At 57.3% G+C, this 14,406-nt stretch overlaps 1 protein-coding gene across 3 annotated transcripts in view; it reads left to right on the top strand.

The window, feature by feature from the left end:
* The window catches only part of BCL9L (BCL9 like), a 48,482-nt gene that overhangs the window by 22,777 nt on the left and 11,299 nt on the right, over window positions 1-14,406 (top strand). For 2 of the 3 annotated variants that reach the window (XM_074927234.1, XM_074927233.1), the window contains exon 2: window positions 12,371-12,734. In XM_074927234.1, the coding sequence (XP_074783335.1) occupies window positions 12,434-12,734 (301 nt within the window). In that variant the 5' untranslated portion in view covers window positions 12,371-12,433. Of the gene's footprint in view, window positions 1-12,368; window positions 12,735-14,406 lie in introns of those variants that run through there. The other variant, XM_074927235.1, reaches the window with a different exon arrangement.

The raw sequence follows: 14,406 nt of genomic DNA, 5'->3' as shown, positions 1-14,406 counted from the left end.
TTGGCGGAGCTGAGTAACAGCAGCAGGAGAGAGCGATCTGGGGGCAAGGAAGAAAGCAATGCCCTCAGGTGGGAAATGTAAAGACATGACACAGTAGTTACCTGGGAGTTGCAGGGGGGAAGGCTCCGGCTCTGGAAACCTGAACTGGGGTACAGACCTGGGGAGCTGCATGAGTCAGCTCAGGCTGCTTGTCAGCCCAGCTCTGGGAAAACTAGGGAGCAGTGGCGCTCCTGAGCTAGTGCGGGACCCTGGGAGACTGGATGAAAAAGGAACAGCGGAGGGGACTGCTGGCAGAGTTGGTGCTGCCAGGTCAGAGGATTGTGCTGGCCTGTATTTGTGCTCCTGAAAATGGGGAGAGAGTCTAGTTGTGAGATGTTGGAAGAAGCTGGAGCGTTGAGTGGAAGAGGACGTACCACCTCCCATACAGAGAGGTGGCGGGTTCTGTAGGGTTCCAGCTGCAGCAGTTCTGCGTGGCAACACGCGCAAGCCTGCACCTGGGCTGCACCTTCCCCCAGGCAGGACTTGGACTCACCCAGATGTTGGGAGCTGCGCCGTGCAGCATGGCCTGCAGGCCTGCACCCATCAGGGGGGTCCCCAGGGAGGCAGGGCCCAGCGGTGGAGTTTTCCACTTCTCTTTGCACTGCGATGCTCCCATGGACGAGCTGGAGCTGCTGTGGATGCTGGATAAGTCGGGCTGTTCCTGGCCCAGGATTTCACTCAGATGCTCAGCATGCACTTCAGTGAGCTGAGTTTGTTGTTGTGTTGCCTGGTCCCGTTCTTAAGGGGGCATGAGGCTGTGCTGGGAAATCTGGGAGCGTGACAGAGTGCCGGCCTTGCCTTGGCGTGGGGCTTCCCAGGGCTGCTGCTGTGCCGGGGATCAGGTCTGTGTCCTGTGGTGTCAGTTTGGAACATCCTGAGCTCTGTTCGTGCTGACTTGCTGGGGCCGGGAGATGCAAATCTGTAGGAGAGTGGGAGTGTATTGGAGCTGCTTGCTGCCTCGCTTATTCATCCCCGTTTCAGACGGTGGAAGCTCAGAAAGCAGTCCCTGCCATTCCCCCCCACAGGCAGCTGTTCCCACTGCTCAGGTGTGTGTCCTGCCGGGGAATTCTCAGGCCTCCCAGAAGCTTTTGGTCCCAGGTCAGCGCTTTGCACCCACCGTCGAAATGTGACTTCAGGGTGAGAAAAACCTGGTTCCTCTTGCTCCAGTGCTCCTGCAGCACATCCTGGGAGCACAGCTGATCCTGCTGGAGACCCAGGTGCGGTGCTGGCAGCGCTGGCAGCGCTCGGCAGCCGGCTTGCAGTCTGGTCTGCTGCGTGCTGGTGTCGGCTGGTAGCTTTGTGCCTGTGGCTGTCTGACTGCATTTTGTACCCAAATTGGTAGGAGTGAGGTTGCTCGGCAGGGCCACCGGGCATGCTGGCATGGCCTTCCTGCAGCTGGGCTGGCCCTGTTTCTCTTCCAGGGCCCATGGGAAGGGCCAGCTGCCACCACTCTCTTGTTACCTGAGTGGAGGAGGAGAGTGTGTGGCAGTAGCGACCCACCCAGTGGGTAACTGCCAGTCCCAGGGATCTGCCCACACTTGCCTGGCCTCCCACAATGGCCCCATTGTTCCTGAGAGGGCAAGGAGGAGGCTGCCTCCAGCTCCCTGGGCATCGTTAACCCTCTGCCTGCCAGCAGCAGCCTGCAGGGCACGTGTGGGGCAGGAGGTGCCCTGGGCAGGTGGAGGAGGAGCTCCCACCACCTGCCAGTTCAAGGAGGGGAGCTGCAGGGCAGCACCAGACTCTGCCAGCTGCCTCCAAACCTGCTTGCTGCTGTTTTGAGGACAGCTAGCACATGCCTGTGGCAAAGATATGCGCGGAGAGGCCTGGCCCCACTGAGCCTCGATTTCCTCTGACAAGGCGCAGGGAGGCTCTCTGCCTTCTTGCAGGCTGCTTGCTGCCGTGACCTTGCTTTGGGAGCAGCCCTCATCCAGCCCTGGCGCGGCTGCGTTGCTCTGGCCCTGACGCACGTGCCGGAGCAGGACGTGTGTTTAGGAATGGGACGTTTGGGGTGCCAGGGTGCTAATTCCAGTGGCTGAGGTATTGGTGTGGAAGCTGTTTAAAGCGATTCCAGCCTGATCAAAGTGCCTTCTTCCTTCCTGTCCTGTAACGTGATCGCGGGCTGTTGAGCTGCTCGTGGTCTGCTGCGGCTTCTGGTTCCTGTTGTTGTAGAGGCACAGCCTCGGAGGGCACGGGCCCAGCCGGCCGGTGTGCTTGCACTGCCGGGGCATGGGCTCGGAGCCAGGGTGCGACGTCCATGTGCCTGAGGGGACAACAAGTTCCCTGTCGCCGGCCAGAGGAGCTGCACACCCTCGTCCCTCTCTGCCGGCTGGCTCGGCACTACCCATCTTTTGGTAGTGGCCATCCTTCCCCGCAGCTTTCTGTCAGGCTTGCTTCCCAGTTGGCTGACTCCAGGGATGACAGGGCTGCCTTCAGCACCCCTGCTCTGTCACAGATTTCCTCTCCAGAATCTGTGGGATGAGGGAGAGGAAGAGGCATTTGGCTGGCATGCCAAGACTGCATACAGGAAACTTTCTGGCTGTCGGTCTTCAGAGATGTCAACCCCGGTGTGTCTTGTGCTAGCTCAGAGGCTGACAAATCAGCTCAGTAATCCTGATGGATGAGAACTCTGAAACCCAATAGATACTGCACTAGCATCACCAGTTAGTTCTACTGCAAACCCCGCAGCTAATTTGCTTGTATCATAACCTAAACAGCTACCCTGCTTCTGAAAGATCTGTTATCTCCACTTCTCCCACTAGGTAGCCTCTGCACTCTTCTCCTCTCCTTTGTACCCCGGTCTTTGTTGATGCAATAACTTTTTGATACGTTCCGGCTTTTAAATAACAGCGTTATTTAAAAACAGTTGAGCGTGGAGGGCCGAGGGCTGACCTAGGAGTGCTTGACGGCCCCAGTTACTGTATTAGGAGCAAATGAAACTGCTGCAGAGCTTGATCTGGCTGAGCCCAGGCACCTGGGGTCTGGCTACAGAGACCACTGCCCACCCCGAGCCTCCTGCGAGCCTCCTGAGGTGTCAGGGCTGGAGGATTGTCAGAAGCCCTTTGCCACTCTGCGCATCGCAAGCTAATGAGACCTCTCTGTCCTGGGTGGAGGAGAGGGGCTGGCAGGGGCAGCCCTGGCAAGGTTGCTGTTTGCTTTCTCCTTGCTGTCTGCGGGTGTGTGGGTGTACGGCTGCTGTTGAACAGGGGTCTTGCTCCCCACCCCAGAGGGCTGTGGTTAGTGAGATGGGGCGATTTCTGGCTCTTTCTGCCTGTTTCTCATGGGGTCGTTGGAGGCCTGGGACAGAGTTAGATCACTGTGTCTCTGGAGGAGCTCGTTGAGCTGTGGGAGGGTTTGTGTAAGGGCAAAGTAGCCTCTGGGACTTGGGGTGTAAGGTCTGTGGGGAAGGCCATGCCTTTTGCACCCCCTGAGTGGGAGAAGCTGGGGAAATTTCAGCCCGAGGTGCGGAGGAGGCTTCTGGGAGGTGAAGCGGCTGCCCTTTTGGGGTGCGCAGTGGGGAAACCCCTCTCCGGATTGGTGAAAGGGCAGACTCTGACGGTAAAGCTGGGTGGGGAGCACAGGCTCCCCTCTCCTCGAGGTCTCTCCCTCCCTCTCCAGACCAGCGCTGGAGTCCCAGTACAGCCTGTCGGCAGCTGCCACCGCTCAGTGGCAGGATCCCGCTGCCTGTGCCGGGGAAGGTGAAGGGTTTCCCAGGGTGGAATTTCCTGAGAGGCAGATGCACAGCCGCTTCCCCTCTGACCTTAAACCCCGATGTGCCTTAGTCATGATGACATGCAAATACGAGGCAACAGGGTGGGGGCTGGAGGGAGCTGCTGGGAAAAGGAAGTTACTTCAGTTTAAATATAGAGCCCAGGCTCCACTGTGTGCTGAGCCTCGTATTTATAATCCTGGAGGAGTGCTGGGCGACTCTCTGTGTCTCCTCTGCAGTCCGGGCTGGCAGAGGGCAGTGTAGGAGCAAGGTGCCAGGGCAGCCAGCTTTGCTTTCCCCATCTTCCCTGCATTTCTGTCAGCTCCCCCTCCCCAGGTGAGCTGGGGTACATATGTGTGCTCACGTGCGCCGATGCAGCGCTGCAGTCTCTGTGGTTTGCTGGCCCATGGGTGCTCCAGCCTCTGCTTTTTGTGCAGGTGTGTCCTTTTTATGTTGCATATAGTGTCAGGACTGGGCACAGGAAGGGAGCACAACTCTTCCCCAACTCACGTTTGTTTCGAGAGCCAGGCCGAGAACCCTGGGACACTGAGTGATCTGAAAAATGCCTACAGTGAGGTCAAAGTAAGGCTGTCAGACCAAGCCTTCCTGCGTGTGGCTTAAAATGTTTTATTTCCTCTGCTGTGAGCCTCCTCAAAGGCAGACCTTCTCATCATGGTGCTGGTCGTACCATGCGGTGCAGCTGGGGTACACAGCATTGAGAGATGGCAGGGGTGTCCCTGCCGCGAGGGCTTCCTCTCAGGACTATGACTGCAAAGATTGTGCCCTCCTTCAGGCTGGAAAGTGGCCTGAGCTTGCATCATCGGGCTCAAAGGGAGAGCTGTTGTTTTGGGGAGATTCTCTGCAAGGCAGTATAGGATGTCTGGCCCTCGCTTATGGCTTGCAAGAGGCGTCTCTGTGCTGCCTTTATCTGAGGAAGTGGGGTAAGCATCTGCCACCACATCCACTGCAAGGCTCTGCGCTCCAGTACGCCCCTCCACACCCTGCGGAGTGCCCGGCGGGAGCCCCCAGTGCTTGGGTGCTGGTGGGAGGTGTAGCGAGTTTGCTGGTGCTCAGCCCTGGCGGTGCCCTGGCTGACGCTGACACCCAGTGCCTTCCATCTCCTCCCGCGGCCCAGGGGTGGGGCGCTGGGCATAACACCCTAGAAAATCTCCCGGTGCTTCTGGACACCCAGCACGGAGCTGGACCGGCCGTGGGCAACAGACCCTGTGGCACTCAGGATCCCTTACGTCCCTGGTGTGGAGACAGGGGCAGGGAGGGGACCAAGCATGACGTCGCTGTTGATGACAGCTTGTCTGTCACAGAGCTCTGCAGAGGGACTTTCTGCTGAAAAGAGGAGGGCAAACTGTTGTGTTAAAGCTCCAGGTGAAGCTCTGGCATTGCCAGGTTCCAATCCTGCACGCTGCTGGCATCTCATGGGCTCCTTTAGTTATTGCCAAGGGATCCCAAAGCAGTACTGAGCTCTAGACACAGCTGAAAGAGCATCCTTGTCAGCTTAGCTGCATCGGGTGTTTACCCAGCGTGCCTGACTCTAGGCAGGACTTGGCTGCCTTGTGATTCTTGTGGGAAAGAATCAGCTATGAGCCCTGCTGCTGAGGAGCGCTGCTTTGGCAGAGGGCAGCGTGAGGTGCAGCTCACCCAGTTGGCTCTTCAGCGTTACTCACCCGGTCCTGGTAACTCCAGTGTGCAAATGCAGCGGGAATTCCCTGAGGAGGTGTTCTAATCCCGTGTAGCAACTGCACGGGGAGGCCTGTGCCATGGCCTTGTGTGTGTTATCTGCCAGAGGGTTTTCACAGGGAAACCGCCTCTTCACGTGTGGGGGAGTTGTCTGTGTGCCCCCCAGCACAGCCATGCTGCTGTGGTCCATGATGATCTCTTGCTCTGAGCTGCACGTGATGGGGTGGCCGGCAGAGAGTGGTTGAGGGGCTCGGGCACAAGGTGCTGTGGTGTTGTGTACTCCAGTGTTGTCACCTGCCTGAACCGCACCCCTGGCAAGTCCACCGAAGGCTGCATGGGGGTGTCTAGCTGTCACAGTGGCCCGTGACTCTGACCAGGTTTCACATACTGTGGGAAGAGATCCTGCCTCAGAGGAAATTCAAGCTCCCTGAGCAGCTGCAGTACCTTTGGATGAGATTTCTGGCTTTGCTCCCCGACCTACGGGATGCTGTCATGCCACCGCAGCCTGTCGAGCTGCATCGTGCAGGGGGCTGCGCTTCCCCACACGTGGGGCACCTGCAGCTTCCGGCAGGGCTCTTGCTGACCAGCAGGTCGCACGAGCCAGCGTATGAAATAATTCCTCATTATCATCCCAATAGAGCCGCCTGTGACTGTCAAGTACCATCTGGCACGTGCAGCGTTTCTGTAGGAAACGTGCTGGCTCGACTCGGAAGCTGGAAGGATCCACAGATTTGGTGAGAGACCTGGAGACGCCCTGAGCTCAGGACAAGCCAGGCTCCGTCTGGGGGTGCAGTTGGTGGCAGAAGAGTGGGAGAAGCTGTTGAGCTGTGGACAAGGAGGTGCTAAGAAATGTTCTTCTAATATCAGTGGGTTGAAGCTGGTGGAAGAAAGGTAGTCGGGAGCAGGGCAGAAAGCAAATGGCATTCCCAATTCACCTCGCTCTTTTCGAGCCTCGGATTACAGCTGTGTTACGTGGGGATGTCTGTCCCTAGGTGGAAGGGAATGTCAGTCTGAGGTTTTGTCCTACTAAAGAGCTCTGAGGCTTGTGGCTGAGCAGCCCCACTGAAGCGCATCATTCCCGAGGCAGCTGCAATGGCAGGAGACGGGCAGGGGCTGCCAAAACGACTCTGAGAGCTGCTGGGGTCCAGCAGAGCGTTGGGTTCTCTCTGCAGGTCTTTTAGAACCCTTCCACAGAGCTTGTGAGGGTTACCACCTCTTCTGCCAATTAAAAGGGCGTGAGAAGGATCCAAGAAATGAATAGAAGAGAAAACAGTCTTTGCCGGGCTATTGCTCTGATGGTGTAGGAGCAAGATAATTTCATGACACATTCCAAACAGACAACTCTTGTCATCTTGTCCACAGAACGTTGCCCTGTGGAACTCCCCACCTCCTGGTGTCTCCGAGTCCGGACGGCCACAGCACGGCTCTGATGAGAACGTGTTGAAGCAGTAGCTGCCTGGGTTAGGGCTCTTCTTGCTGGTGGTAAACACACTTAGGCGAGTGCTCCCATACAGGGATTAGGGAGACGCTCCTGCAGTCGCTGGTTGCTAAATAGTGTGTTGGCTTGGAGCTGTAGGGCTCGGGTGGGTTCCAGGGCTCGTCTGGCTGTTGGAGCCCATCACTGACTCTTGGCTGCAGCTGGCTGGGTGACAGCAATGCTGTTACACTACTGGTTTTGACGGTTTTGTTTCTCACTGGAACAGACTCAAACCCCATTGAATGGTCTTGCGAAAAGGATTGTTTTGGAACAACCATTTTTGCATGGAAAAGGTCAAGTTTCTGATTCTGGTCTTTTTCTCAAATCAGAAATGATTCAGGAGTCTCGGACTTCAGAAATCTTGCTTCTGGAAAGTTTATCATAGTCTTTGCCTCTTTGAGATACTCTGACTTTAATGAAATAGTGTTTCTTTGGAGGTATTCCAGCTCCTTCTGCTGTTTAGCCTGGGAGGACTGGTAGTCTGGAGTGGTGTTAGGCAGAGTGCCCCTAATCTCATCCTGACTCGGGGTGAGGGGTGTTTCAGGAGGGGGTGGCAGGTCTTTGGGGCCTCTCCTTTTACTGTTCTCTGCCTAATGCCTTTCTTCAAGAAGCCCTAGAGCTTGCTTAGGACCTTTCCTTTTCAAAGCCACGGGGTTCTGCTTGACTTTGTGGTGGTGTCCATGGGACGTTTTGGATGGGGCTTGTCGCAGGATTGCTGCTTGCTGTGAGGGGGTGGGTGGTTGTCAGCAGTGACGACATGCTTAGAGGGTATTTGCAGTGACAGCCTGGTCTTGTTCCTTCTCTTACTGGCTGGCGGAGAGGGGCTGGGTGACTTTCTGCACGTTGCATCATGCTGTCACGACCCGTGTTGTGCTTTGGGTGTTTGCGGGCCACAGGGCATGTCAGCACAGCTCAGGAGCCCTGGGTTCTGCTCTTCACTCTGTATGTGCACGTCAGGGGTTGTCTGGGTTTCGCAAGAGCTCTCCCCGGCGTCTGATAGGAGAGAGGCACGACGGAGCTCCTTCTTTCTTGAATCGTCGTGACTCTGGTTTCCCAGCTCCTCCCCCACCCCTTCTCCTGACAGGGATAGTGCGGCAGCAGTGCCAACCAGCACCAAGATGTGGAAGCTGTGGGGCAGGCAGGCTGGGTCTGGGAGGCTTTCCTGCCCCATCCGCAGGCAGGCGCAGGCTCTGCATTCTTGTGGCACTGTTGGGAATCTGTGTTATCGTCCGTCGGAGCGAGCGGGAGCATGATTCACCAGAAAGTCCTTCGGGAATGCAGTTGGGTTTCAGGTTTCTTGAACTATCAGCGAGCAGTTCCGGGATTGGGAATATGTCAGCCCAGTCTCTGCTCGCCCGAAGCTTCCTCCTCGCCCTCTGCTGCTGTTCAGACCTTACTGGAGGAGGCTTACTGAAAGCAGTTTTTGTTGTTTTGTTTCGAGGTTTCTGGTCTGCTAAGGTCCCAGTCTTTGATTTAAAGCTGTGGCTTTTCAAATTCACCAGGCACAAATACTCTCCGCATTGAGCTGTAGCGCTTCGTTCAACAGAGATACTTATTGTGCCTTGTAAGCCTCGCTCCCTGCATGAAGGTAGGCTGAGTTGTCCCCTCATTTAATGACAGGGGAGTCGAGGCACCCAGAAACAGTACATCTTGCTCAGGGTCACTTGTGGAATCGGTGGCAGCTGGGGGGTGGAACCAGGACTCCCGGCTCCTTGCTTTAACCACTGGGAATTAAGTTTGCTATTGTCTTTAAAACTACTGGGCTGGAGTGGGTGTGTTGCTAAATTGCAGAGGGAGCCAGATTTCTATGCAATCTCCTTTTTGTCATGTTCTTTTCAAGATGTTTTGGATCGTTTGTCTGCCCGGGTCAGTGTATCTACTTTCTAATTAATTCTCTTCTGTGGCCCAGATGTGTGGCATGCCTGCTGGAATCTAGTTTGAATCGAGGGGCGTGTGCAGGGAGCTTACGGCAACCGAGATGCCTATCGGCATGCTGCGACCAGACAGATGGGAGGCCGGGGTGGATCCCCGCTATGCATCTGCAATAGGATCCAACTGTTGCTACTCCCGAAAGCAGAGTGGAATCCGCAGGCAGCTGCTTCTGGCGCTTCTCCCATTAGGAATTGAGGGGACTGCAGTCGGTCTCAGTGCAGGCTGGAGGAGGAGGGCTTCCCAAGGTTGAGCCAGGGCTCCCTGTCAGCCCTGAGTGGCTTTCTGTCCCGCGACTGGCTGAGGAGAGGCACTGGATGTCCTCCTGGGAGCCCCAGCCTACTCCCAGAGTGAAGGAAGATGCCCCCAGACGCGGTGTCCTGGAGGGACCTTGCGGCCGGCAAGGCTCATCCTTGCTGCAGACAGCATCCGCAGGTTTCGTTGTGGTGGCTGCCGGGTCCTTCGGGACGGACACGTGTGTTCCCTGCTGTCTGACCTGAGAGGGGTGGGGGTACATCTGGAGCGCTAGCCTCTGGACGCTGCAGGCCTGCTCTTAGCAGGGCCCCCGTGCTCTTCCTCCCTCCCGGGGTGTTCCCGCAGCCGTGCTGTGCTGTGCAGGCTTGTGCTGCAACGCTGCTGCTGAGCGTTCATGTTTTCAGCGAAGCACTCGGGGGTCTGTTTTGAATGCGATACCGTGTCTGCGCAGATGTGCCGCAGGCAGACCTGCATCTCCTGGCCCATCGTCGGTACGGGTGGCGGTGGCGGCACCTCCTCGGCTGCTCTGGCCCACCCTGCTGTCCATGGGCTCGTGACCCTCCAGACTGCGGCGTGTTGCAGAGACCGCCGAGTGCGGTGCGGCAGGCGGGGGCTCTGGGCCACCAGCAGCGGGAGCTGCTGCAGGGCTCACTTTCTGGAATGCTGTCTGGCAGCAGCCTCTTCCAGCGGGGCTGAAGGCTCCCTGCGGCTGGCCAGCCAGCGGCTGCAGGCAGCGAGTGTTCTTAACGCTGTAGCTTGTGCCATATGGATCTTCTCCTCCTCCCCGCTTGCCCTCTCCATGTCTCCTTACCCACTCTGCTCCCCTCCCCCTGCGGGCGGTTTGACAGAGCAATTGGGCAGGCACTGGGACGGCAGCGCTGACATAAATCTCTCCTGGTGTGGAATGAGGGGTATAAATATCCAGAGAGTGATGTGATCTTTCCAGCTGCTATTAATAGGTCCCTGGAGAGCAAGAGCGAGTGAGACTGGCTGACACTTAAAGGGCTAGCAACTCCCTTATGTGCTGTGAAAATTAATCAGCGCTGTGGCTCACCATCTTCCTTCAGGCTAGAGCAGAGCCCTCGCCGAGGTGTGTGGGGAGGAGGTGGAGGAGGAGGGAGCAACTAACGATTTGCTAGTTAGGAAGCAGCGATAGGCCAAGCTGTGCACCACCGATCCCACTACCTCAGAACGCCTGGGCGGGCTGCGCGGTAGCACTGTTCGTGCGGGCTGCTCCCAGCCAGGCGCCGCGCCATGCTCACCAGCCGCCGTCTCGGCCTGGCCTGGCAGTGAGGCAGGTGCTGAGGAACCCCTTCCGCGGGCAGGGAGCTCGCTGCCAGTGGATTGCAAGCTGCAGCCTGCGCCTTGCGCGACCGCCGTCTTTTGGGGATCGCGGACCTGCCAACTGCGCCTTGCTCTTTGCTTGTGTGCTGTTGTGGGTGTTTTGCCCCAGCAGAGCAAGCGCTCGGCTTTTGCCGGCGGCATGTCTTCAGGCCTACCTTCAGCGAGCCAGGAGCAGCATGCGTAGCGCTGCCGAGCTCTTGCAGCACTATTTAGAGATGCGGGGTTTGGTCTGGAGCCAACGCTTCCTGTCCCTGGGTGGCAGAAGAAATCTGTGCGCAGCATCTGGCCTGCATGGTCCAGATGGGAGGAGCAGACCACGGGCCCAGTAACCCCCATGTGCTGGGAATTTTCTCTGCCTGTGTGCAGGAAAGGTTCTTGAGTGCGCTGTGGGGGTGTCATGCAAACCAACATAGCAGATGTAAGCAAATAGAGAGTAATGCCTCTGCTTCCCCAAACACGTGGCTTACTCTCCTTCGCCCCCGCTCCCCAAGAGGTGGAGAAGACGGTGACTGGCAATGGGGGTCTTTGCTTCTTTGGGGTCACTGGCTGTGGTAGAGAGGAGTCCATAGCAGAGAAATGTGGGCCTCTGAGGCAGGAAGAATTACATGCTCTAGATGAGGAGAGCCAGGAGTAGTTCCCACGGGGACGTGCCTCTCTGCACTGGTGCTGTCTCCGAGGGCTTAGCAGTGAATGTGGTTCAGGCCGGGAAGAGTCGGTAAGCGCCATGTGTGAAGGTCAGGGACGCCCTCTCCCTGCTCAGGTAGCCCCTGAGGTGCCACGCTGCCTGTGCTGTGTTGAAGGCTACTTGCTGCGAGTAGGAGGTAGTTGTAGGTCAGAGGGACACGCCTTGCAGTTACCGGGGCTGTTGAACTGAGGGTTGGTAGCAGCCTTCCAGTAGGCGCCATGTGCTCAGGCACTGTGGGGCCGTGTCCCAGTCTTCTCTAATGCCCGTGCAGGGCTCCAGGGTGAAGAATCCCAGCACGAGCCCCCCCCTCAGGGGGGCTTCTGCAGCGTTGCTCAGCTGCATGCACGTCCTCTGGCCCAGAAGTCTGCGCGCTCTGCCCAAACCGCCTCTTCCCTGAACTGCTGTGTCTCAGCCCGCGGGGCTGTTGAGAGCACGGGGCCGGGTCTGGAGCGGGAGAGCCTTGCCCTGCTATCCCAGCGGCCCGTGGCACGTTGCATCATCCCGCTGGGCTGGAAGCTGCCACTGAAGTGGCCGCTCCCTCGTTCAGGGCCTTGGAGCAGGAGCCAGAACAGTCCCTCGGGCCCCTGAGAGAGACAGGGGTGCTGCTTTGCTGACGAGCACCTGCGCTTCCCAGCTCTGCCCTTGCCTTGTGACCCACTGCTGCCTCCTCATCTTGCCTCGATCTTCACAGTCCTCCCGTGCCCCATCCCAGTGCTCCCTTGCATCAAGACCATTTTCTGTCTGCTCAGTTGGCTCCTGTGTGTTCTACAGAGGAGGGGAAACTTATTTAGTTGCAGAAAGGGTCCCTGAAACCAGTAGGGCACCAGATTTCTGTTGAGGGTCACAGAGTTGTCTGAGCTCAGGGAACACCCACAAAACAGCTCTGAGGATCCTTCTGCTGACCGAAGGGCCCGGCTGGCATGGAGCACCCTATTCTCGTCATGGCCTCGGAAATGAGAGCTCTCGTGTCCATGCCTGTGCCTTGTAGTGCTGGCAAGCCTGCTGTGCCTGAGCGGGAGCTTGCTGCTTGTCTGCACGCAGCTAACTGCGGAGCAGGATCCTTCGCGCGGAGGGGCCAGGGCTAATTTCCAGCAGGAGCTGCTTGGGCTGTGTCTGCCGCAGGCTCTCTCTGGCCCTGCAACTGTGCGGCAGCCCCCGCACCCCAGCCCTGGGCAGTGCCCCTGGCAGCTGTGCCCATGCCGGGGGCACCGTGCCCACTCGCTGCCCTCTTCTCTTGCAGGTTTCTGACTGAAGGGCCTGGGAGCACCCTCCACTGGCGCTGTGGGAAGCTTTAGCCAATCCAATGCACCCTGACAACAAACTGCCCAGCCATGGCAAGGCAGGCAGCAGCGGTGCCCCAGCCCAGCACCACAACGTGAGCCAAGCACCCACCTGCAACCTGGGCTCTAAGGGTGTGGGGGCAGGCAGCCATGGCAGCAAGGCCACTCAGATCTCCCCTGGCAATTCTGGACTGAAAAACAGCCAGACCACTGTCCCAAACTTCAGCTCCTTGAAGGGCAAGGTGAAACGGGAACGAAGCATCTCGGTGGACTCTGGAGAACAGCGAGAAGCCAGCACCCCTTCGCAGGACACAGATTCAAAAGGTAACACTCTCCTAAACCTTGCCTCAGCACGTCCTCCTTGCAGTTGCTCCAAGCGTCCTGGCAGGACCTGGGATGGGAGCAGCTGTGAGCATCTTGGGTTTCTGTGCTGCGGCTTCTGTCCGGGCTTGTCCTGGCTGCCTGCGCGTCTTTGCATCGCTGCTTGTCGCATCCACGGTTTTGGGAACAGAGTGGCCGAGCACTGTCTTTACATTTTGTTCCCTAAACTGTTTGTTACACTGAGAATCTGGGACTCTGGTGTTCCTGGGCTGCCAAGGCCAGCTAAGCAAGAGCATGGTTCACTCAAACTGCACCGAACGCCCCTGCTTTGCAGTGTGCAGGCTTTCAGCTCGGGACTGAGTTGAGTTGTTTTCTGTCTCCTTGCTGTTGGCAAAGAGCTGCCTTTGTGGTGTTCTTGCAGCTGCCCAATGACTTGGTCGTGGTTAGCGAGGAGGTGCTGCGAGGGTCGCTGTCTGAACAGTTCTGCGGTTTCATCAGCGATGGATGACTCTTGTGTTACAGCACGTGGCTTCTGGAAAAGGGCTGAGTCAGTGCTTCCAAACCCCCTGGCTTTGCTGTCCTTACCAGCCTGCCCTGTAGCCTCTTGTGTTCCACCCAGCTCTGCGCTCAACGGCTGCACAGGACTCTGGGGCATCTTGCAGAGGGTCGTCCGAGGAGAAGTCCCAGTGGCACCCTTGGTTCCAAGCTTCACGCCAAAAGCAGAGTTGCTGTTCTGGCTTGTGCCCCCAAGCATTTGCCTTCATAGCCAGAGCTGTGTTGCCTGATGGGCTTAGGCCAGAGCCGTGCCTTGGAAGAAGGGGTAGAACGTATCTGAGCAGACCTCCTTCCCCAGAAAAGCTTTCTCCCCATGGTGTTGGGAGGGGTTACTCTATGCCACAAATCACAAGTATTTGTAGCTTTATCCCAGTACTGTCTCGAAGCACAGACTTCCACAGGGAAAGTATTAAAATGGCTTGATCAGGAATGCCCGAATCTCTGATGTTGCTGCTGCAGTACACTGTTAGATCATGTGAATATGGCCTGGAAACCCCTAGATGATATAAAAAAAGGGAGGCTGGATGCTGTCAGAGTCAAATTAAAGCACAGGACTGGAAGTTTACCCATCCTGTGTCTGATTCCTTTCCCTGAGTCCCTGGGTGCCTTTAGGCAAGTGGCCTCCTTTCTGAGCTGCATCAGCCCCATCTGAGAAAGGGAGAGATTGTGTGAGTTTACAGAGGGCGTAAAGACCCCTGTCCAATTGATGTCTGCAACGGGACAGTCTGTCTCTTGTTCCTGCAAAGGATGTGAACGTGCCCTCCCATTCCATTTTCAGGTTTTAGTTGCTAAATCACAGACCCCTTAAATTCAGGGTTAATGCCCAAAGCTCTCTGGCTTGGAACAGCAGTTGGACATGTCCTGTGTTTGCAGACTCCTTTCGGACAGTAAGAACTACCTCTCGTTCTGAAGCGCTAGCTCTCTCTCGCAGGGGAGTCTCTCCGAGTCTGTCTGCAAAGACAAGGAGCCCAGACCGAGCAGATGCCTCGCAGTCTTTACCTGGGCTGGGCAGATGTCAGTGTAAAGCTTCTTGCCCAGCGCGTCCCAGCTGGGTTGGCAGCACCAGCATGCAGCTGGGCAGGGCCTTGGCCTTGCCAGCCTCTGCCAGGTCTCCTCAGCT

The sequence above is a fragment of the Athene noctua genome, chromosome 26, assembly GCF_965140245.1.
Source record: "Athene noctua chromosome 26, bAthNoc1.hap1.1, whole genome shotgun sequence".
NCBI classification, from domain to species: Eukaryota; Metazoa; Chordata; class Aves; order Strigiformes; family Strigidae; genus Athene; species Athene noctua.
The sequence above is the reverse complement of the archived record's forward strand: the minus strand, read 5'-3'. Positions and strand labels throughout refer to the sequence as shown.